General features: G+C 43.6%; 1 protein-coding gene across 2 annotated transcripts in view; it reads right to left on the bottom strand.

Annotated features, from left to right (window-relative positions):
* Positions 1-22,271, bottom strand: part of TPCN1 (two pore segment channel 1) — a 64,828-nt gene that overhangs the window by 31,235 nt on the left and 11,322 nt on the right. For both annotated transcript variants that reach the window (XM_043497805.1, XM_038373282.2), the window contains 3 exons: positions 4,607-4,731; positions 1,515-1,691; positions 96-209 (listed from right to left, as the gene is read on the bottom strand). In XM_043497805.1, the coding sequence (XP_043353740.1) occupies positions 96-209; positions 1,515-1,691; positions 4,607-4,731 (416 nt within the window). The remainder of the gene's footprint in view (positions 1-95; positions 210-1,514; positions 1,692-4,606; positions 4,732-22,271) is intronic.

The following is a 22,271-nucleotide window of genomic DNA, read 5'->3' as shown; positions in this document are numbered from 1 at the left end:
AATAGCCCAATATTTCTTCTGGTTCTGTGGTTACAGAAGACATTGAAGGAGAAAGAATACTGAAGAAAAAGACAGGCAATGGGCAGGCAACTTACCTTAACCATGGTTCTTTTGTGTCTGATATAGGTGTAGAAGCCCATCCATCTCATCTTCATAGAAAGTTCAAAGACCACAACCACTAATGCAAAGAGCTCCAGGGTGGCATGGATCTGCAATCAGACCACCAATAAATTTAACTTCTCCTTTTCACTGGTTCCAGAAACCAGAGTTTCACCCTCCCGTCTCAAGAAGCTTGTGGCTTCTGTAACAAACCTCTGCTTTGTAGCAGTCAGGCTTTTCCTACAGAGATAGGAGACCTGAATATATATTGAAAACATCTGCACAATCAGAACAAACAGTCCTCTGTCTTTTAAACATTCTTAAATATTCTTAAAGTTAGCCTGGCACTAATATTCTAAGGGTTAAATTAATGTTCAGCATTAATTGACGACAGCTGCTGAGCACTTTAGAAAAAATCCAGCCTCACATCACTTAAACACTTTCTCTAACAAGGTTTACCTTTGATTGAAATTTTTTCTATCTGGTGTAATCCCAGAAACAATGAGTGATAAAACATTCAATGAAAACTATTTTGCCATTTTTGATGAGCGACTGATGTATGGCAAGTATTTATTTCCATGTAATTACCTCAGAAAACTTTTTGCACATCTGTAACTCAGAAATGGCTCTTTTTGAAAGATCCAAGTCTGCATATACCCCACAATGCAGTACGGGAATAAGAGCTGGATGGAAAAAGAGCTTGCATATATGAAAAAGTAATGGATGATCAGAAATAGCACCCTGAACAACCATGGTAATACCCTTGGCACTTAATTGTTAGGGTCAGCTTCTCTGTTTGCAGGTGCAAGCTGCACTCTCAAATCAGAGTGCTTCCACTTCTCATTATCTGATCTGTAGCCACGAAGAGGTAGTGACACAAACCCTCTGATCATAATTCATTTTTGAAAACACACTGCACTCACAGAAAAGGGAGGCTGGGCCTTTGAAAAAAATCCAACCATAAAGCTTCAAAGCACTTTAAAATTAATTCTCACAAACACGGAGAAGCAAGGTAAATATCTTTATATCCATTATAAACCTTGGGAAACTGAGGCACAGAGCTTCAGCAACTTGTCCACATTACAGGAGGAATCTGAGCAACAGCTGGGATTAGAACGCTATTCTCAAACATGCCAGGGGATAAGGATCTGAAATGTTTGCATTCTAAGAGCTGCTAATGATTCTGTTTGAATACATCCTGGGTAGTATGGTCTGGGATGATAGTGACCTTTAAAAGCATCATACATATGTCATGTCTTGATTGTTGACCTGAGGGAGCCTGATCTCTCCACATCCAACTGAAACAACACTTCTGCTCCCCCCATGCCCTTAAACAAACCAGTATTTCTGGTGCTGCTGCCTTCTCTCTCTGTGCCCATCCACTCACATCATCATTCTGTGACTGAACTACATACATAGATGCCAAGGCGAAGAATGGGGACAGCAGGGGCCTCGCAGAGGGACAGCAGCAGGAGCAGCAGTGCCGTGGTCAGCTCCATTAGATAGAAAAGGTGATTGTGTACAAAGAGGTAGGCAGCCAGCGCTTTGGCATTCTTGGGGTGGGTGAAGAATTTATCATTGTTTTCTCCTTCCTATAGAAAATAATAGCAGCAACATTAGTAATGTTTTAGACTCCAAGAGCACCTTCCATCTTATCTTACATACATCAAGTTACTTTCATAACTGCCCTGTGGGGGAAGTAGTGTTATTCCCATTTTACAGACTGGTAAGCTGATTCATTGAGTGGTTAAGTGTCTTCTCCAAGTGGCCGAGATAGGACTAGAACTCAGAAGTTCTGGGTCCTGAGGCCATGCTCTAACCACTAGGTGACATGGCATATATTATACACAAAGCAAACCCACTTTTTTCTGTATGTATATTTCAGTAGTACAAAATACATTAACAGCTGTGAGCTTCCCACTTAGAAAGCTATTAGTTTCTTAGGAAAAGGAAGTGTCCAGGTCATTTTGCAGGGTAGCCAAAGAAATTTAGCTAACACTTGAAAAACTCTGGGATGTTGTTTATTTTTAATTATTTCCACATTTGTGACTTCCCACATCAAACTAATCAACTTCTCCAGGACAGAACTCTAAAGAACTCGGATAACCAGCTGGCCCTGAACTCAACAGTCATGGTTTCTTATCTTGATCTTGCAGAATGACTGTGCAAGGAACATCCTTTTGTAGAACACAAATACTGTCCAGTACATTCTGGAAAGAAATGTGGGAAGCTGGAAATCATGAAAAATTAAGGCGGTCTATATACTGATGTGTCATTCCCCCTTGCTTCAGGATCTTAACATTAAAAGTTCAGGTTTCAGAGTAGTAGCCGTGTTAGTCTGTATTCGCAAAAAGAAAAGGAGTACTTGTGGCACCTTAGAGACTAACAAATTTATTAGAGCATAAATGCTCAACACTCCAACAGTTTGCTTGCAACTGATTTACAGCAGTAGCTTTATTACTACTTTAGCCCGTAAGGAAAAGACTGCTCTGGTACCAATGAGCTTATGTTTAAAAGGTCTCAGTCTTTCAATATAGGACCATCAAACAGCCACTTCTATTGTTTAAGCTAGAGGTTCTCATGCTGTGGACTAGTAGTGACCTGCAGAGCACTTGCCAGCACCACGTGACATCTTCAGACAAACCAGCTAGTTTTTTCCAACTGGGATAGTTAAATACATCTCTAACATTACATTTCTAGGTAAGGCAAGCAATTGCTGCAGTTACTATGAGGATATTAAGCAATTATGGATGGGAGGCTGGTATTTGTGGTCAGGAGTGGAAGGTGAGGTCAGGTCCACAAGACAGTTTTTCCATTAAGAGGTGATCCACACTATAAATGTGAGCTAACAATCCCAACTATATATATAAAATGATGGGGTCTAAATTAGCTGTTATCACTCAAGAAAGATCTTGGAGTCATTGTGGATAGTTCTCGAAAACATCCACTCAATGTGCAGTGGCAGTCAAAAAAGCGAACAGAATGTTGGGCATCATCAAGAAAGGGATAATGAATAAGACAGAAAATATATTGCCTCTATATAAATTCATGGTACGCCCACACCTTGAATACCGTGTGCAGGTATGGTTGCCCCATCTCAAAAAGAGATATAATGGAATTGGAAAAGGTTCAGAAAAGGGCAACAAAAATTATTAGGGATTTGGAACGACTGCCATATGAGGAGAGAACAACAAGACTGGGACTTTTCAACTTGGAAAAGAGACGACTAAGGGGGAGGATATGACTGAGATCTACATAATCATGACTGGTGTGGAGAAAGTAAATAAGGAAGTATTATTTACTCCTTCTCATAAGCACAAGAACTAGGGGTCACCAAATGAAAATAGGCATCGGGTTTAAAACTAACAAAAGGAGGTATTTCTTTACACAACACACAGTCAACCCGTGGAACTCTTTGCCAGAGGATGTTGTGAAGGCCAAGACTATAACAGGGTTCTAAACAGAAACAGACAAACTCACGGAGGATAGGTCCAGCAATTAGCCAGGATGGGCAGGGATGGGGTCCCTAGCCTCTGTTTGCTAGAAGGTGGGAATGGGCGACAGGAATGGATCACTTGATGATTACCTGTTCTGTTCATTCCCTCTGGGGCACCTGGCATTGGCCAATGTCAGAAGACAGGATACTGGGCAAGACAGACATTTGGTCTGACCCAGTATGACCGTTCTTATGTAACAACTTTGTTCCATTTAAATCACCTCACAAGGAAAGAGCCAATTCTCAATAGTTAAGTTCAAGCTTATGTTCTGTTTAACTTATATATAACAGTCAGTTCGGTGATCCACTTTGCAAACAAGACAAAAAAACCCCTAAACCAGATTAAACACAAGCTCCCACTCAGAGACAGAGCTAGCTTTATATCAGTAGGGCATTCTTATCCAGGCCTGACCCAAAACAAACTTGCAGAATGAAAAAAGAGCCAAATTTTGTCTTTTGGTAACTAACCAATTCAAAACATTCTTGAGCAACTAAGCCCTCTTATTCAGATAGCAAACTCTAGCCTGAAACTGCTAATTTGGATAAACAATCTGAGTGCTATTTAAGTTATGTCTACTTCATTTCAAGGACATCATCAACATGGCAATTGGTCAAGACAGCAACAAGAATAATTCTTGGAACTGAAGGGCTTAGCCTAATGTATGTGCCATAAGACAGACAGACAATTATAAACATGAGTTCACATTAGATTTGAATGAGGTTGAATGATTTACTCAAGATCACACAGTGAGGAATAGAACCTAAATCTCCCAGGTCCTTATCTTATCTTTGTTCTAACTGTAAGGAGACACTCCCTTTTAGACAATCAACCCTGCAACCTTGAAACTTCACAAATGTAGGTTTCTTGTATTTAATAATGATCATGATTTTAAGAAGTCCACATTACCAATTTACACATCAAAGGGTTACTCCCTTGTTCACAAGCCCTTGATGAGCAATTTCAAACATAGGGTGGATATTTCTACCACAACACTGAATAGCAGGCCTCACCTGGAGGTAGATTGCTGCCTCTTGGTAGTTCATTTCCCAGTTGTGTCTGGCAGATCTTTGCTGAGAATGGTAGTCCCCTGTTGCTGGACTAGACACATCGTTAACAAGGTCATAGCTGCCTCCATCTGTGTCCGTAGGACAGGGCAGAAAGAGAAAGAGGTATGTATAATTAAGTGGGCCCAATTTGATCAGGGAGAATGCACCAGCCTTTTCTGGAACACAAGCAGATCAAGTATCATGTAATAAGACAAGTGACAAGCATCAAGTGACACCTGAATACCAAGTGACAATGTAGACACTGGCTAATCCATTCTTCACAAGAAGCAGCTTTCAAAAACTAGCATGTTATGATCAGTTCTCTTGAACTCAGCAGTTAAGAACTTCTGAATACTTGAACATGAGCATCTTATAATAGGACATGCTGGATTCTCTCAAAACAGGGTCACCTGCCCATTTAACATAAGAAGGTCTCTTGGTTCATGATATTAATGCTTTCAGGTTCATACCTCTACCATCAAGAGCAACAAATTAAGAGAAGATGGCAAACTTCTGAAAACCTCTTTGGGGATATGCAACCCAGAAAAACACAAAACAAAAAAACCGCAAAACTTTCTTTTTAGACCGAATACTAGGGAAGACTCAAGAAGAGTAAAGGGTTACAGCAAGCAACAGAAACTAAATCATAATACTTAACATTATAGACAGCATTATATTTTCAGAGTGCTCTGTAGTCATTAATTCATCTGCACAAACACTCCTGCAATACAAGTAAATATCAATATCCCCATCTTACAGCCTAAGCCCGGTATACACTAGGTGTTGAGGTTGAATTTAGCAGCATTAAATCAATGTAACCCTGCACCTGTCCACATGATAAAGCCTTTTTTTCCCCGACTTAAAGGGCTTTTAAAATCAATTTCCTTACTCCACCCCCGACAAGGGGATTAGCGCTGAAATCGGTTTTTCTGGGTCGAATTTGGGGTACTGTGGATGCAATTAGATGGTATTGGCCTCCAGGAGCTATCCCAGAGTGCTCCATTGTGACCACTCTGGACAGCACTCTCAACTCAGATGCACTGACCAGGTACACAGGAAAAGGCCCGCAAACTTTTGAATTTCAATTTCCTGTTTGGCCAGTGTGGCAAGCTGCAGGTGACCACGCAGAGCTCATCAGTAGAGGTGACCATGATGGAGTCCCAGAATCACAAAAGAGCTCCAGCATAGACTGAACGGGAGGTACGGGATCTGATCGCTGTATGGGGAGAAGAATCCGTGCTATCAGAACTAAGTTCCAGTTTTCGAAATGCCAAAACATTTGTGAAAATCTCCCAGGGCACGAAGGACAGAGGCCATAACAGGGACCCGAAGCAGTGTCACGTGAAACTTAAGGAACTGAGGCAAGCCTACCAGAAAACCAGAGAGGCCAACGGTCACGCTGGGTCAGAGCCCCAAGCATGCCGCTTCTATGAGCTGCATGCCATTTTAGGGGGGTTCAGCCACCACTACCCCAGCTGTGTTGTTTGACTCCTTCAATGGAGATGGAAGCAACACGGAAGCAGGTTTTGGGGATGAGGAAGACGATGATGATGAGGTTGTAGATAGCTCACAGCAAACAAGCAGAGAAACCGGTTTTCCCGACAGCCAGGAACTGTTTCTCACCCTGGACCTGGAGCCAGTTCCCTCCCGAACCCACCCAAGGCTGCCTCCTGGACCCACCAGGCGGAAAAGGGACCTCTGGTGAGTGTACCTTTTAAAATATTATAAAAGGTTTAAAAGCCAACATGTTTAATGATTAATTTGCCCTGGCATTCATGGCTCTCCTGGATATACTCCCAAAGCCTTTGCAAAAGGTTTCTGGGGAGGGCAGTCTTATTCCATCCACCATGGTAGGACACTTTACCACTCCAGGCCAGTAGCACGTACTCGGGAATCATTGTAGAACAAAGCATTGCAGTGTATGTTTGCTGGCGTTCAAACAACATCCGTTCTTTATCTCTCTGTATTATCCTCAGGAGAGTGATATCATTCATGGTCACCTGGTTGAAATAGGGTGCTTTTCTTAAGGGAACATTCAGAGGTGCCCGTTCCTGCTGGGCTGTTTGCCTATGGCTGAACAGAAATGTTCCCCGCTGTTAGCCACGCGGTGGGGGGAAGGCAAAATGCGACCTTGTAATGAAAGCACATGGGCTATGTATGTAATGTTAACAGCAAGGTTTGCCATGAAAAAGTGTACCCATTGTTCTATAAAATGTGTCTTTTCAAATACCACTGTCCCTTTTTTTTTCCCCTCCACCAGCTGCATGTGTTTCAAGGATCACAGGATCTTCTCCTTCCCAGAGGCTAGCGAAGATTAGAAGGCGACAAAAAACGCACTTGCGATGAAATGTTCTCTGAGCTCATGTTGTCCTCCCACACTGACAGAGCACAGACGAATGCATGGAGGCAGACAATGTCAGAGTGCAGGAAAGCACAAAATGACCAGGAGAAGAGGTGGCAGGCTGAAGAGAGGGCTGAAGCTGAAAAGTGGCAGCAACATGGTGAGAGGAGGCAGGATTCAATGCTGAGACTGCTGGAGGATCAAACTAATATGCTCCAGCATATAGTTGAGCTGCAGGAAAGGCAGCAGGAGCAGACCGCCACTACAGCCCCTGTGTAACCAACCGCCCTTCTCCCCAAGTTCCATAGCCTCCTCACCCAGACGCCCAAGAACACGGTAGGGGGGGCCTCCGGCCACCCAGCCACTCCACCCCAGAGGATTGCCCAAGTAACAGAAGGCTGGCATTCAATAAGTTTTAAAGTGCTGTGTGGCCTTGTCCTTCCCTCCTCCACCCCTCCTGGGCTACCTTGGTAATTATCCCCCTATTTGTGTGATGAATTAATAAAGAATGCATGAATGTAAAGCAACAATGACTTTATTGCCTCTGCAAGCGGTGACTGAAGGGAGGTGGGGAGGGTGGTTAGCTTACAGGGAAGTGGAGTGAACTAAGGGGCGGGGGGTTTCATCAAGGAGAAACAAACAGAACTTTCACACCGTAGCCTGGCCAGTCATGAAAGTGGTTTTCAAAGCTTCTCTGATGCACACCGCACCCTCCTGTGCTCTTCTAACTGCCCTGGAGTCTGGCTGTGAGTAATCAGCAGCCAGGCGATTTTCCTCAACCTCCCACCCCACCATAAACGTCTCCCCCTTACTCTCACAGATATTGTGGAGTGCTCAGCAAGCAGTAATAACAGTAGGAATATTGGTTTCGCTGGAGGTCTGAGTCAGTAAACTGCACCAGCGCACTTTTAAACGTCCAAATGCACATTCTACCATCATTCTGCACTTGCTCAGCCTGTAGTTGAACAGCTCCAATGATCCATGGCATTAAGGGGTAGGCTGGGTCCCCAAGGATAACTATAGGCATTTCAACATCCCCAATGGTTATTTTCTGGTCTGGGAAGAAAGTCCCTTGCTGCAGCTTTTGAAACAGACCAGAGTTCCTGAAGATGCGAGCATCATGTACCTTTCTCGGCCATCCCTCGTTGATGTTGGTGAAATGTCCCTTGTGATCCACCAGTGCTTGCAGCACTATTGAAAAGTACCCCTTGCGGTTTATGTACTCGCTGGCTTGATGCTCCGGTGCTAAGATAGGGATATGGGTTCCGTCTATGGCCCCACCACAGTTAGGGAATCCCATTGCAGCAAAGCCATCCACTATGACCTGCACATTTCCCAGGGTCACTACCCTTGATATCAGCAGATCTTTGATTGTGTTGGCTACTTGCATCACAGCAGCCCCCACAATAGATTTGCCCACTCCAAATTGATTCCCGACTGACCGGTAGTTATCTGGCGTTGCAAGCTTCCACAGGGCTATTGCCACTCGCTTCTCAACTGTGAGGGCTGCTCTCATCTTGGTAGTCTTGGGCCTCAGGGCAGGGGAAAGCAAGTCAAAGTTCCATGAAAGTGCCCTTACGCATGCAAAAGTTTCGCAGCCACTGGGAATCGTCCCAGACCTGCAACACTATGCGGTACCACCAGTCTGTGCTTGTTTCCTGAGCCCAGAATCGGCGTTCCATCGCATGAGCCTGCCCCATTAGCACCATGATGCCCACATTGCCAGGGCATGTGCTTTGAGAGAAGTCTGTGGCCATGTACTCATCACTCTCATAACTGCGCTAAAGTTGCCTACTCGCCCAGTTTCGCTTTGCCAGGTTCTGGTGCTGCATATACTGCTGGATAATGCGAGTGGTGTTTAATGTGCTCCTAATTGCCAAAGCGATGAGCGGGCTCCATGCTTGCCGTAGTATGGCGTCTGCACAGAAAAAAGGCGCGGAACGATTGTCTGCTGTTGCCCTGACGGAGGGAGGGGCGACTGACGACATGGCTTACAGGGTTGGCTTACAGGGAATTAAAATCAACAAAGGGGGTGGCTTTGCGAGAAACTGAATGGCCGCCTCAAGGCTAGAACTCAAAATCTCAAGGATAGACTCAAACCTGGGTTTAGCAGGCAGTTGATTCCACAGAGGGAGGGAGAGAGGAGAAAATGAATACAAAACAAATCTGGTCTATTTCTTGTTTTGAGCCACTTCATCTATCTTTATACATCTTGCTGGCAGCAGACTGTGCAGTACGACTGCTAGCCATCGTCACCTCCTGGGTGCTCGGCAGAAGACGGTGCAGTATGACTGCTGACCGTCGTCTTCTGCTGGCTGCAGATTAAAAGACAGGGCACTGCCGGTAGGACTCAATCGCCATGAGACGAAACAAGGGAAATGACCTGGCTGAGTCACTCCCATGTTTGCCCAGGCACCCGGTTAAAAGAGCACCCAGGACTACGTCGACAACGACTACCAGTCATACTGCACTAACTGCTACGTGTAGCAATGCAGTACCACGTCCGCCAGCACCCAGGAGACATATGGTGACGGTTAGCTGAGTGGGCTCCATGCTTGCCGTGGTATGGCGTCTGCACAGGTAACTCAAGAAAAAAGGCGCAAAACAATTGTCTGCCCTTGCTTTTAGGGAGGGAGGGAGAGAACGGAGGCCTGACGATATGTACCCAGAACCACCCGTGACAATGTTTTAGCCCCATCAGGCACTGGGATTTCTACCCAGAATTCAAATGGGCGGTGGAGACTGCGGGAACTGTGGGATAGCTACCCACAGTGCAAAGCTCTGGAAGTCAACAGTTGCCTTGGTACTGTGGACACAGTCCGCCGACTACATGCACTTAGAGCATTTGTGTGGGGACACACACACTCGACTGTATAAAAACGCTTTCTACAAACCAACTTCTATAAATTCGACCTAATTTCATAGTGTAGACATACCCTTAGAGAGAAAGTTAATTGTCTATCTTCATGGTCCTAGGTTACTTTAAAACTTTTGGGGTCTTTTTAATCTCCAAAGAACCACAGAAACGAAGAGTGCTCTATTATTTGTATAAGATTCTGTAGACAAAAATCCTTGTATAAAAAAAGGGTATTAGGGATAACTGCAATATTTTCCCCCAATTCAAATCCTAAAAAGCAGAAGCCTCCAAGTATCCTGGTCAGAGAGAATATTTAGTGGAATTACAGAGGAACCATGGTTTCATCAGTATATGCTCACCTCTCACCACATATAGATTTTCCACTCAATATAAAAAACTTTATATTTTCAAATCCCAAGCCCAACAAACCAAAGACCTCATTGGGCACTCTGCCCAGCGTAAGGTTCAAACTTCATCCCATGACCCAAATGAATGCAGCGTTTTTTCCTCCATTTACACCCACCACCCCTCTCTCTTGGAGCACAGACTAAAATGGAAATTTCAAGCCCAGAATGGTGAAATGTTTAGAAAAGTTATTAGTATGCAAAGGAAACAGAATTATAATCACAGGTTTCAGAGTAGCAGCCATGTTAGTCTGTATCCGCAAAAAGAACTGGACGATTTGTGGCACCTTAGAGACTAACAAATTTATTTGAATATAAGCTTTCGCGGACTAAAACCCACTTCATCGGATGTATGCAGTGGAAATACAGTAGGAAGATGACACACACACACACACACACACAGAACATGAAACAACGGCTATTATCATACACACTATAACGAGAGTGATCAGTTAAAGTGAGCTATTACCAGGAGGAGAGGGGGAGGGAGGGAGAGAGAGAGAGAAAGAAAGAAAAAAACCACACCATTTGTAGTGATAATCAAGATATGCCATTTCCAGCAGTTGACCAGAACGTCTGAGGAACAGTGCGGGGGCGGGGGGGAATAAACATGGGGAAATAGTTTTACTTTGTGTAATGACGCATCCACTCCCAGTCTTTATTCAAGCCTAATTTAATTGTATCCAGTTTGCAAATTAATTCCAATTCAGCAGTCTCTCACTGGAGTCTGTTTTTGAAGTTTTTTTGTTGAAGAATTGCAACTTTTAGGTCTGTAATTGAGTGACCAGGGAGACTGAAGTGTTCTCCGACTGGTTTTTGAATGTTATAATTCTTGACGTCTGATTTGTATCCATTTATTCTTTTACATAGAGACTGTCTGGTTTGGCCAATGTACATGGCAGAGGGGCATTGCTGGCACATGACGGCATATATCACATTGGTAGATAGTGTGGCTGGTGTGATTAGATCCTATGATGGTGTCCCCGAATAGATATGTAGACACAGTTGGCAATGGGTTTTGTTGCAAGAATAGGTTCCTGGCTCAGAGAACACTTCAATCTCCCTGGTCACTCGATTACAGACCTAAAAGTCGCATTATTACAACAAAAAAAACTTCAAAAAACAGACTCCAGCGAGAGACTGCTGAATTGGAATTCATTTGCAAACTGGACACCATTAATTTAGGCTTGAATAAAGACTGGGAGTAGATGTGTCATTACACAAAGTAAAACTATTTCACCATCCCCCTGCACTGTTCCTTACATGTTCTTGTCAACTGCTGGAAATGGCCCATCTTGATCATCACTACAAAAAGGAGGTTCCCCCCCCCCCGCCCCCTACTGGTAATAGCTGACCTTAACTGATCACTCTTGTTATAATGTGCATGATAACACCCATTGTTTCATGTTCTCTGTCTATATCTTCCTACTGTATTTTCCACTGCATGCATCCGATGAAGTGGGTTTTAGTTCATGAAAGGTTATGCTCAAATAAATTTGTTAGTCTCTAAGGTGCCACAAGTACTCCTGTTCTTTTTCAGAATTATAATGGAAACCTAGTTTGTTACCTTAACTACACACAGTTTTGTAACTGGCCCCTACTGCTTCTGCATTTCTTAAGTGTTTAAATTCATAATCCTAATAGTGCATTAATATACGTCTTTGATAAATATATTATAAATTTGCTTAACACCTGTAAGGACAAAATTTCTGAAAATATATCCTGCCAACAAAATATTAACAGAAGTAGAAACCCAAAAATGAACTCAGCACATTAGCAATAAACGTCCATTTTATCTATGGCAGGATGTTAAGAATAAAAAGGGACCTCCGAGAAGTTGTAAAAATTGACCTGGAACTGAGGGTAGTGGATGAGCTGCAGGAATCCTCTTAACTGCTGGTATCAACTGGCTGAGGGGACATGGCTACTTTCTGAAGACAGGTACATTAATACCGTTCTTATTTGCCACCATCGTGAAAGATCACCAGGACACTTGGGCCAACTGCAGTTTGGGCTTGTGTCCAGTTGCCTCATCCACTTACTCAGATTTGTTCAGTTTGATGCAAGTCCTAAAAAAAACTGGAAGGCTTTCAAAATATCATAACTGATTTACTTCATTTCTCTTTTTCAAAAATATTTCACCACCACCAAAACTTGACAATACCCACAACATTTAAGAGCATCAAAATGTAAGGTCAGATCAATTTAGCCATAGGTTTGTAGTATTAGAAGCTTTTCCTTTAATCTCTAAAATAATGCTTTTTGAAAGAGAAACCTTTCCTTGAATGGAATCGCACCAACATTTTGAATGGAAAGAAAAGGCAGCACTGGGGTAAACAAAAACTTTTCCAACATTTCATACACAAGATGCTCACTGCTGAAATACAAATGAGATGTTCCTGGGGGAACAAGTGCAAATACCACAACAGGTCTCAGAGCCATGAGTCAGAAACAAAAACTTTGGAGACTGCTATGGATTCTCTCTGCCCAAACAAACATCTCCATGCTAGTCTCACATAGACTGGAAAACCGATTAGTGAAGTGTCCCATTGTAGAGCTCCATTTACTCTGTTTATTCCCATTGGGTTCCAGAAGGTTGATCTAGAATCCAAAGACACTACTATCATCTGGCTAAAATAATAAATTTAACATGCAACTCTCTGACTCTTGCTTGGCAGCCATCCAGGTAGCTTATTTCCTCAGCTGCTCCCCCGATAACAATGACACAGACTAATGCAACTCTTCACTCTGCTCAGATCATGCTGTTTAACAGCCCCAACGGCATTTACCATTCGTGTCAGGCTCAGTCAGATAAGAGGATCTCTCCACAGGACTCTCGCAATCTTCCGAGTGGATAGCAGGCTGCCTCCACCACTGCATGTCAGCCTTTGCCTCAGGATACAGATGCAGGATATTTGGAGAGGGAAGTAGGCAGATGGAGAAGAGTCAAACAACTTAAGCTCTCCCCTCTCTGTTGTCTGAAAGTTTCTTTTCACCTTCAGAGCTTACTCAAGGTTTTAACAAAAGCTAAACAAACTAGATTCCCTTTTACTCTCTGCAAAACAAAACCCGCAAATAAAACAATTTGTTCCAATGTGGAAAGTGGCTCAAGGCCTCAGTTAAAAGTTCATCCCCGCCATACCAGAAACAGGATGCTTTGATTTTTCAGAAGGCTCAGCCACTGGATGAAGAGTTTCTAAAATTAATTCTAATTATAAAGCAACGACTCATTTGCACTTCCCTCTTCTTTTCTTGGCACACATCAGAATCTGCCCATCCCCACAAGTGTACTTTCTGCAAAGTGCCGAGTGATCAATGTAAAGAACCCCCTCTCCCAACCAAAAACATTTGAAATATTTTTGTAAAGTTCATAGTACAAAGGGGGCAAAGAAATAAACCAGCTGAACTTCTCACACAGATGGTAATATTTCCTCCACACTGATGTAACTTATCACAGACGTTCCCTTAAAAAATAAATAAATAAATAAAAGCCAGCTGGCCTGCTTACACAAGGCATCCAGAATGATACTGCAGGGATGCCAACATTTTCATTCACCAGAGCACAGCATGCTCCAGTGTAAATAGCTTCCATATGCCATCATTAAAAATAAAAAAAAATGAGAGAGAAAGGAGGGACACAAATATATAAAAACAAAAAAAAAACCAAAACCAAAACCAAAAAAAAAAAAAAAAAAACCAAAAAAAATTTCCTCATGCCAAACAGCTCCTTTTATTAAACAAAGTTCCCTGCCAAGGGAGAAAGAAAACTATTGGTCAGCAGTGTAAGCAACTTCTGCCACTTATATTTGGGCAAGAGGTACGCTGCTTTCAGAAATGGATCAATGCCAACACAAGGCCATGTGTAAACCAGCAATAAGTATGCTGGCCCATATATGACAGAACCAGGAGTTGAGCAATGAACAAGGAAGTCCCCCTATGGGTTGGGACAAATCTCCTTCCCCATTCTGGATTTCAATCCAAGTTGATATCAATTTGGCAAAAGTCTTCAACTGCATTTCTTTGATGTAGGGTGGTTTGTTTTTCTTTAAACCCCTCCTCCCCACAAAGAGCAAACTGATAAATATAAAGTTATAATACAAACCATACAGAGTCTCTCTCATATTTCCCCAGAGCTCCATGCCTGGCTTCTGCTTACCACTTCCCCTGTGATATTCTCTTTTCTGGGTGTAATACATCATTTTAGATGTTGAAGCAAAATAGCCTTAGCTGCTTCTAGTTAGCTCCCCAGCTAACTACAAACCCTGGCTATGAATTAAGGACATTCAGTAAGGCCACATCCTAGGGCAGCGGTCAGCAACCTTTCAGAAGTGGTGTGCCGAGTCTTCGTTTATTCACTTTAATTTAAGGTTTCTCATGCCAGTAATACATTTTAACATTTTTTTAGAAGTCTACATATAACTAAACTATTGTCGTATGTAAAGTAAACAAGATTTTCAAAATGTTTAAGAAGCTTCATTTAAAAAATTAAAATAAAATGCTGATCTTACGCCGCCAGCCCGCTGCCAGCCTGGGGTTCCGTTCACCTAGGCCAGCAGCAGACTGAGTGGGGCCTGCGGCAGGGACCCCAGCTGGCAAGGGGCCAGCAGCCAGAACCCCAGACCGGCAGCAGGCTGAGCGGGGCCGGCAGCCGGGACCCCAGACCAGCAGTGGGCTGAGTGGCTCAGCCGCTGCCACTCAGCCCGCTGCCGGTCTGGGATTCTGTCCGCTAGCCCCTGCCAGCCAGGATCCTGGCCCTGCCCACAGAGAATAGGTACCTACCTTCTCCCTGGTTCTAGCCCATTCTCTTCCTCTCTCTCTGCACTGAGCTGAGGTGGGAGTGCACTGAGCACAGGGCTGGGGGTGAAGGAGCAGGTTGGGGGTTGGGGTGTAGGATCTGGCCAGGAGCTAGAATGAGGGAGGGGGCTCAGGGTTGGGGCAGGAGGTTTGGGTGTGGCGTGCTTACGTAGGCAGCTCCCATTTGGTGCGAGGGGTGCAAATGGGAATGTGGTGGGGGTGGTGCTGGAGCTCCCATTTGGTGCTCAGGATGGGGGTGGGAATGTGCGAGGTGCAAGAGTCAGGGCATGGGGTGTGGCGGGGGGCTGGGTATGTGCAGGAGTCAGGGCATGGGTGGCTGGGTATGTGTGTGGGTGCTGGAGTCAGGGCTGGAGTCGTGGGGGGTGCAGTGCAAGAGGCTGGGGTGTGTGTGAAGGAGGTGCAGGGGTCAGGGCAGAGGGCTGAGGGTGTGGGCTAGGGTTGTGGGGGTGCTCCTAGCCCCCTGCCTAGAGCAGCTCACAGATCAGCGAGCGCACTGGGGCTCTGCTTCTCCCCCTCCCTCACAAGGGCCATCAGTTGATTGGCAGCAAGGAAGGAGAAGAGGAGGGGCAGGAATCCAGCACGCTGAGGGAAGGGGGTGGGGTGAAGAGAAGAGTGGACCGGGACAGGCAGGATTTTTAATGGCACGCTGCTGCCTGCCGGGGTCCCGGCCAACGGCCCTGCTCTGCCCGCTGCTGGCCTGGGTTCGGAGTGGGCTAGGCGGGGCCGGTTGCTGGGACAGGGCAGGAAGCAGCGTGCCATTACAAATCAGCTCGCGTGCCATAGGCTGCCGACCCCTGTCCTAGGGCACCACTGAGGGTGGCCTAACAGGGCTTTTGATTGTTTCTAACCTACCATTTTCCGTACATATGCCCACGTCAAAATTCCATTCAATCTGAAGTTATCTTCCTTGTTTGCATTGTTACCATTTGCCAGTGCTCAGTTATCTACTTGGCCCACCATTCCTCCATCATGTTGGAATATTTGATTGCTAAATCAACTGCTGACAGATCAGGAGTGCTTCACTGAGGGAGGGCAGGCACTCCAGCAGCACTAAATGACAGGCACTCAAGTAGAGAAACAATTCCAGAAACACCTGAATTTTCTTCTCTATCTTGGATCCCTTGCAGTCAGGCACAAAGACAGTACTGGCTGTTCCGATGGGCGATCTCCTGCAGCTAAGGACAAAAGTTCAGACATCCTGGCTAATGCTGTTGGCTCTACTGGTGGCCTTACCTCCCCTTGATGGCCTGGTAAGGATGGATGTGGTTGCATTAGGCAGGCTTCATTCATTTCCTTCAGAGTGAGGTCAGAGACAGTTCTTCTCTGAAAGCCCTTACCAGTAGAGGGATCAGCACTATTGGTCTTTCTGTTCAAGCACATGTGAAGTCACTGGAAGGATACTGCAAGAAAGTATGGGACTGTAGTGGATTAACATCCTTCTTAAATTCAAAACAGTACAGATGCCCTTCTACCCCAAAGCCTGAAGTAGAGACCTGAATAAAATAAGAGTTCAATCCAGGGGGGAGGGGGGGGAAGAGGTGATGGCTGTTGAAGGAAGAAGCATCATCAGTGATGAAGTCACATCAGCATCATGAAGTTTACCTTCCAAACGCCAACATGGATCTTGATGGACTTATCTCTGCTCCTGGACTCTCCGGCTAAGAGACTGCACCCGCTCTTCTCAGATGCTGACTGAGTCACGATAGTCTATACTTCTGACATTTCAAGACTAGTCTCACCCTGTGGGAGATAACACTGAAACCCACCTGGAAAGCATTGCCAATCTGACATTTAGCTGACCATTGTATTTGTAGTGAGGGCCAATGAGAGCACAACTCACCAGTGCTCCACAGGTGGTTTGACTGCCAGTTAAATTTTACATCTAATTTCAAGATTTTGGACCTCATATTTAAAGCTCTGCATATACTAGAGCCCCAATAGCGCAGAAATGGCCTATGGCACACATCCTCTTTCCCACTCATTGTGGCAACTGCGTTTGACAGGAATGCTGCGTGTGGCTAATGGTACCCAGCTCCAAACAGGTAAGACCCACAAAGGTAGAAGTCACTCTCAACAGAGATCAAGCTGAACCCAAACCCTGCTACCTACAGGGAACATATCAGCACTGTCATACCACTGTCCTGCAGGCTCGATCTGTTCATACCAGATGACTGGTTAGGAAACAATCATAGGCTGGCACTACGGGCAAGCAACTTTTTGAGCCAGTGGCTTTGTTACTGGGGGGGCCAGGGGATGAGAGCCCTGGTCTTCTTCTGCTAGAAGACCTGATGTACTTTAAATTCAAATGATGTACTTGAATCCTAGGGTTGAGCACCTCAAATAATAAATGCAATACAGCATGCATGGGATCCCTCTAGGCTACCTCGGAGACTTTTAAAAAAAAAAATCCTGCTCCAAACAGCTTACGATGTTGTTAATGTACAGTGCCCAGAACATACAGTGTAGTCCCCAATGACATGTTCACTGTCATGCCACTCTGTTTCAAGAGAAATAACAGATTGCCTTGAAAAGGTTAGCCTCGATATGCAGACCAGTGTCATTAAAAAGAATGGTTGGTTTCAGCCAATCACAATTGTTAGCAGCCACAAAGTACGCAAATCCCTGCCCTCTCATTAGCTACTCCCCACACCCTCTATAAACAAAATAAGACAGTCACCTCAGTGTTTCTTGTTAATGCAGCGGTCTCAAAATATTTACATTTTTCAGATATTTAGCAGAAAACAACTGGATGAATACTTCTTGTTAACAATAACTGGAACCAGGACTAGAAAGCAGCCTCGCCTCTGCCTCAGTTTTAGTCCACAGTACAATTACCTCAAACTTGAAGCAGCCTCAAGTTTAACATCCATGACTGGATTATGAAAATTTTAAAATGGAAGTTGAATACACATGCTGAAGGATTACAGACCCCCCTCCCCAGCATAGAAGCTATTTTAATATATATTATCACACTCTTTTATAAACCATGCTGCCTAACTCCCTCCATATATCAAACCAAGACAAACAGAAGCTGCCTGTGTTGACTAGATACATCTTGGTATCTGTGGTAACATTTGTGCTACACACACTTAAAATATTGGTAGGGCCAACATTAACCACGTTTAAGAACCAAAGACAATTCTCATTTTGGTACAACAGTGTTCCTAGTGCACTATTGCAGTAGGAGGTACCATGTTATCCGATGTACACGTTACATCTTAATATTAAAATTAACAGCTTAATGACTTGTAAACAATTTCAAATGATGAAAGCACTAAGAAAATCCTCTTACAAACCATCTCCTATCCAAACCGTTTCCCTGTGGCAAGTACAGTGCATTGTCACATGAAAAACACAATGGAAAGGGCAGCATAAAAGAGCAAAGATGAAAATAAAAACTTAACCAAGCAACTTCAGTTATTGCATTAAGACAGGGGTTCTCAAACTGGGGGTTGGGACCTCTCAGGGGGTTGTGACATTATTACATGAGGGGTTGCGAGCTGCCAGCCTCCACCACCAAACCCACTTTGCATCCAGTGTTTATAATGGTGTTAATAGATAAAAATGTTTTTTTTTAATTTATAAAAGAGGGAGGGGGCTCTCAGAGCTTGCTGTGTGAAAGGGGTCACCAGTACAAAAGTTTGAGAACCACTGCATTAAGACACGACACCCCCGTATGCATCTGTGCTGTTTGTTGCCTCATTTTGGGTGCTGCACTGATGCTCATTAATACAGAATCCCAACTTGTTGCCTGCTCCCTCACTCTCTCTCTCTGAGTCACTCTGTGGTTTGTCTCCTGTAATTTTGCTGTCTGCTCAGTTTTGATCACAGGAAAATCTGATCACTGTTGAATTTTCAGACACCCCCCCCCCTAGATTCACAGGAGCCATGCGGGGCATACAGAAACGCTTTCCCTCTTTCATTTATCTGGTGCAAAACATCTCTGGAAATCCTAAAGAGTCCTAAACTAGACTACAACTATCCCCAGGCATCATTGGCTGAACTCTGACTGATGTTCCACTATGACAGAAGCTGCTCCATGGACCAATTAGAAGCTTTCTATGGACCACTGGTACACACATATTACAGTTTGAGAGCTACCGAGTTCATTCATAGTTGTATATAAAGTATGAAAGAGGGAAAGCGTTCCGTATGCCCCACATGGCTCCTGTGAATCTAGGGTTGTGTGTGTCTGAAAATTCAACAGTGATCCGATTTTCCCTGCGGATCAAAACTTGGAAGTCAGCAAAATTACAGGAGACAATTTATGAAAGGTTACATCCCATTAAAAAAAAACATAGGTTACTTATCACCAGGAGCTCTTGCTCTCCATCTGTATTCGACTTCACAGAGCCACACTGAAGTCACATATCTAGCCCTTTTCCACAGAACCTTTTTCAGCTTGGCATTCAATTCCTACACAGAGGCTGTCTGGATGCAACATCGCACAGGAGATATTTACGACTATAAGAGGGGCAGATTTCATACTCTTATATTCAAAGTCTGATGACGAAGAAGTACCTGCTCCTTTCTGCATTGCTCAGTTGCTGAACTCAGTGTTTTAATTCCAGGGGATTCTGACTAGCAAATACATAGCTCCACTTATTCTACACGTTGGGGTGCAAAAAATACAAACTAGATCCTGTTTGCATATATTTAAAATCCCAAACTACTGTAAATTTCAGATCCTTTATTTGTCCATAACAGATCAAAATCAATGCTGCAAAAAGGAGAAACCCTCAAACCACAATAAAAAAATAAATTAGGTCTCCACAAAATGATTTTGATGGTCATTTTGTCTGTTCTTTCAAATGGTAGTATGCTTATGTAATCCTATTAGGCCTCTGATATCACATCATAAATACATATATAAATTCTTACAACTGACTAATCTTAACTCCTGAGGTGAAGACAGGGTCTGCAAATTTGTTTCCAACAGAAAAAAAAAAAAACTTAAGTTGTAAGATCCATGTTTCCAAGACTACTACTTAAGCATACAGCTATCCTACCAAATTCAGTAGGAGAAAGGCTAGCTCCCTCTAACGGTGCAAATGCAGAAGGGTCAGTCAAAGAATGCACAGAGTTTTTAATAGGTGTCAGACAGGAATCCAGAAAGACCATATCTGAATCCCCTAACTACTGTATGTCCTTTAATACAGTAAGTTAAATGAATGTTAGATATTCTCTCCAAGTTGTGTTGCTCACTTCTAATGTAATGCTTTCAGATGTCAGCACTGACTATTTCTTAAGATGAAATCAGAAAGAGGTAATCCAAAAACTGGCAATGAAAAGAGAAATGTAGAAAAATAGACTGGAAAAATCTGAAATTTGTAAATTTTGTGGGGAAATCTGCATTAAATCAGTAAAAACTGAACCCAAAAGAACCTGTTTATAAATGATCTCTCGGCTAGCGAAACTCAATTTACAAGTACACCCTCTGCCACGTACATTGGTCAAACTGGACAGTCTCTACGTAAAAGAATGAATGGACACAAATCAGACGTCAAGAATTGTAACATTCAAAAACCAGTCCGGAGAACACTTCAATCTCTTTGGTCATCGATTACAGACCGAAAAGTTGCGATTCTTCAACAAAAAAAACTTCAAAAACAGACTCCAACGAGAGACTGCTGAATTGGAATTAATTTGCAAACTGGATACAATTAACTTAGGCTTGAATAAAGATTGGGAGTGGATGGGTCATTACACAAAAGTAAAATGATTTCCCCCATGTTATCCACCCCCCCCCCCCCGCACTGTTCCTCAGACGTTCTTGTCAACTGCTTGAAAATGGCCCACCTTGATTATCACTACAAAAGGCTCCCTCTCCCGCCCTGCCCCGCACCCCCCCCCCCCGCTCTCCTGCTGGTTAATAGTTCACCTTAAGTGATCACTCTCCTTACAGCAGGTATGGTAACACCCACTGTTTCATGTTCTCTATGTATATAAATCTCCCTCTGTATTTTCCACTGAATGCATCCAATGAAGTGAGCTGTAGCTCACGAACACTTGCGCAAATAAATTTGTTAGTCCCTAAGGTGCCCAAGTACTCCTTTTCTTTTTGCAAATACAGACTAACACGGCTGCTCCTCTGAAACCCTTAATTATAGTGACAAAGCTCTCTGTATTAAAAATATGTTCGAGTGCGAATACTTGTGGAACACAGCAATTATCACCTCCTCTTCCTTCTCTACTCTGCTCTTCCTTCTCTACTCTAGCAGAACTGGAGAAGAGAAGTTGCTAATATCTCATGAGGCTGCATACAAAGGAATAAGGAGAATCCCTGACTTCTTGTCCTCACTAAACTGCTGCTTAAGGAAAAATAAAGAGAAACTGCATAAGAGCAGCTCCAACAAGATTAACAGGGAGTAAAGATACTGTCTTCCAGAGGCTCACCACCAACTGCAAGTTTATAAGTTGTTTTTATCAACTCATCATCTGAGTGTCTCATATCTACTTGTATTGATATATGTTCCATAATTTTTTTTCCTTTTATGCAAGAATAAAGCGTTATCAATAGGTTTCGCTAGATCAGCATAGTTCTCTCATAGGTAGTAAGCAGTGTTTTTTTGCCTCCCCAATGACCTTGACACCAAGCCACTTAAAAATTCTGATTTGATCTTAGGTTTGTAAGAGCACCTCCTTGTCATTTGTGACGTCGTCCACCATCAATGCAGAGCAACTTGGGGGTTGAACCAGAATATATTTATTTTTTTTCCAAAAGGGAAAGAGTTCCCATGTCTCCTACATGGCACTTGGGAGTCTGAGCTTTCCATTCAAATGCTCATAGCGTACCAACAGAATCCCAGAGCCACTCCACAGTTCACATAAAGTTGCACCTAAAGAACTACTCAGATTAATAAAAAGGAAGTGTTCATCCATAATGCAAAACATATTGCACAATCATGCTATAAACACATGGAAACCCTTGGAAGGTGCAGATCTAAAGCCAGAGCTTGTCAGAGAAAACAGAGACCCCTCAAACTTATTCCACTTTCCATAGTTTAGAGGATCAGAAATTGAGTGTTCTGGCTCATAAATTCTACTCTTGGTGAATGTGAGCTTAGAACCCCAGAGGCAATAAGGAAAAAGCAATCAACAACAACTGTAACCACTGCACAGATGCTGCTGTTTAGTTTATACAGCGCTTCTTAAAGCATTCGGATGGATAAAATGGGATTTCAACACTGGGGGGGGCTGAGGGCCAGGCAG

Source organism: Dermochelys coriacea, chromosome 15 (genome assembly GCF_009764565.3).
Source record: "Dermochelys coriacea isolate rDerCor1 chromosome 15, rDerCor1.pri.v4, whole genome shotgun sequence".
Taxonomy (NCBI): domain Eukaryota; kingdom Metazoa; phylum Chordata; order Testudines; family Dermochelyidae; genus Dermochelys; species Dermochelys coriacea.
Note: the sequence above shows the minus strand (reverse complement) of the source record. Positions and strands in the feature narration are given on the sequence as shown.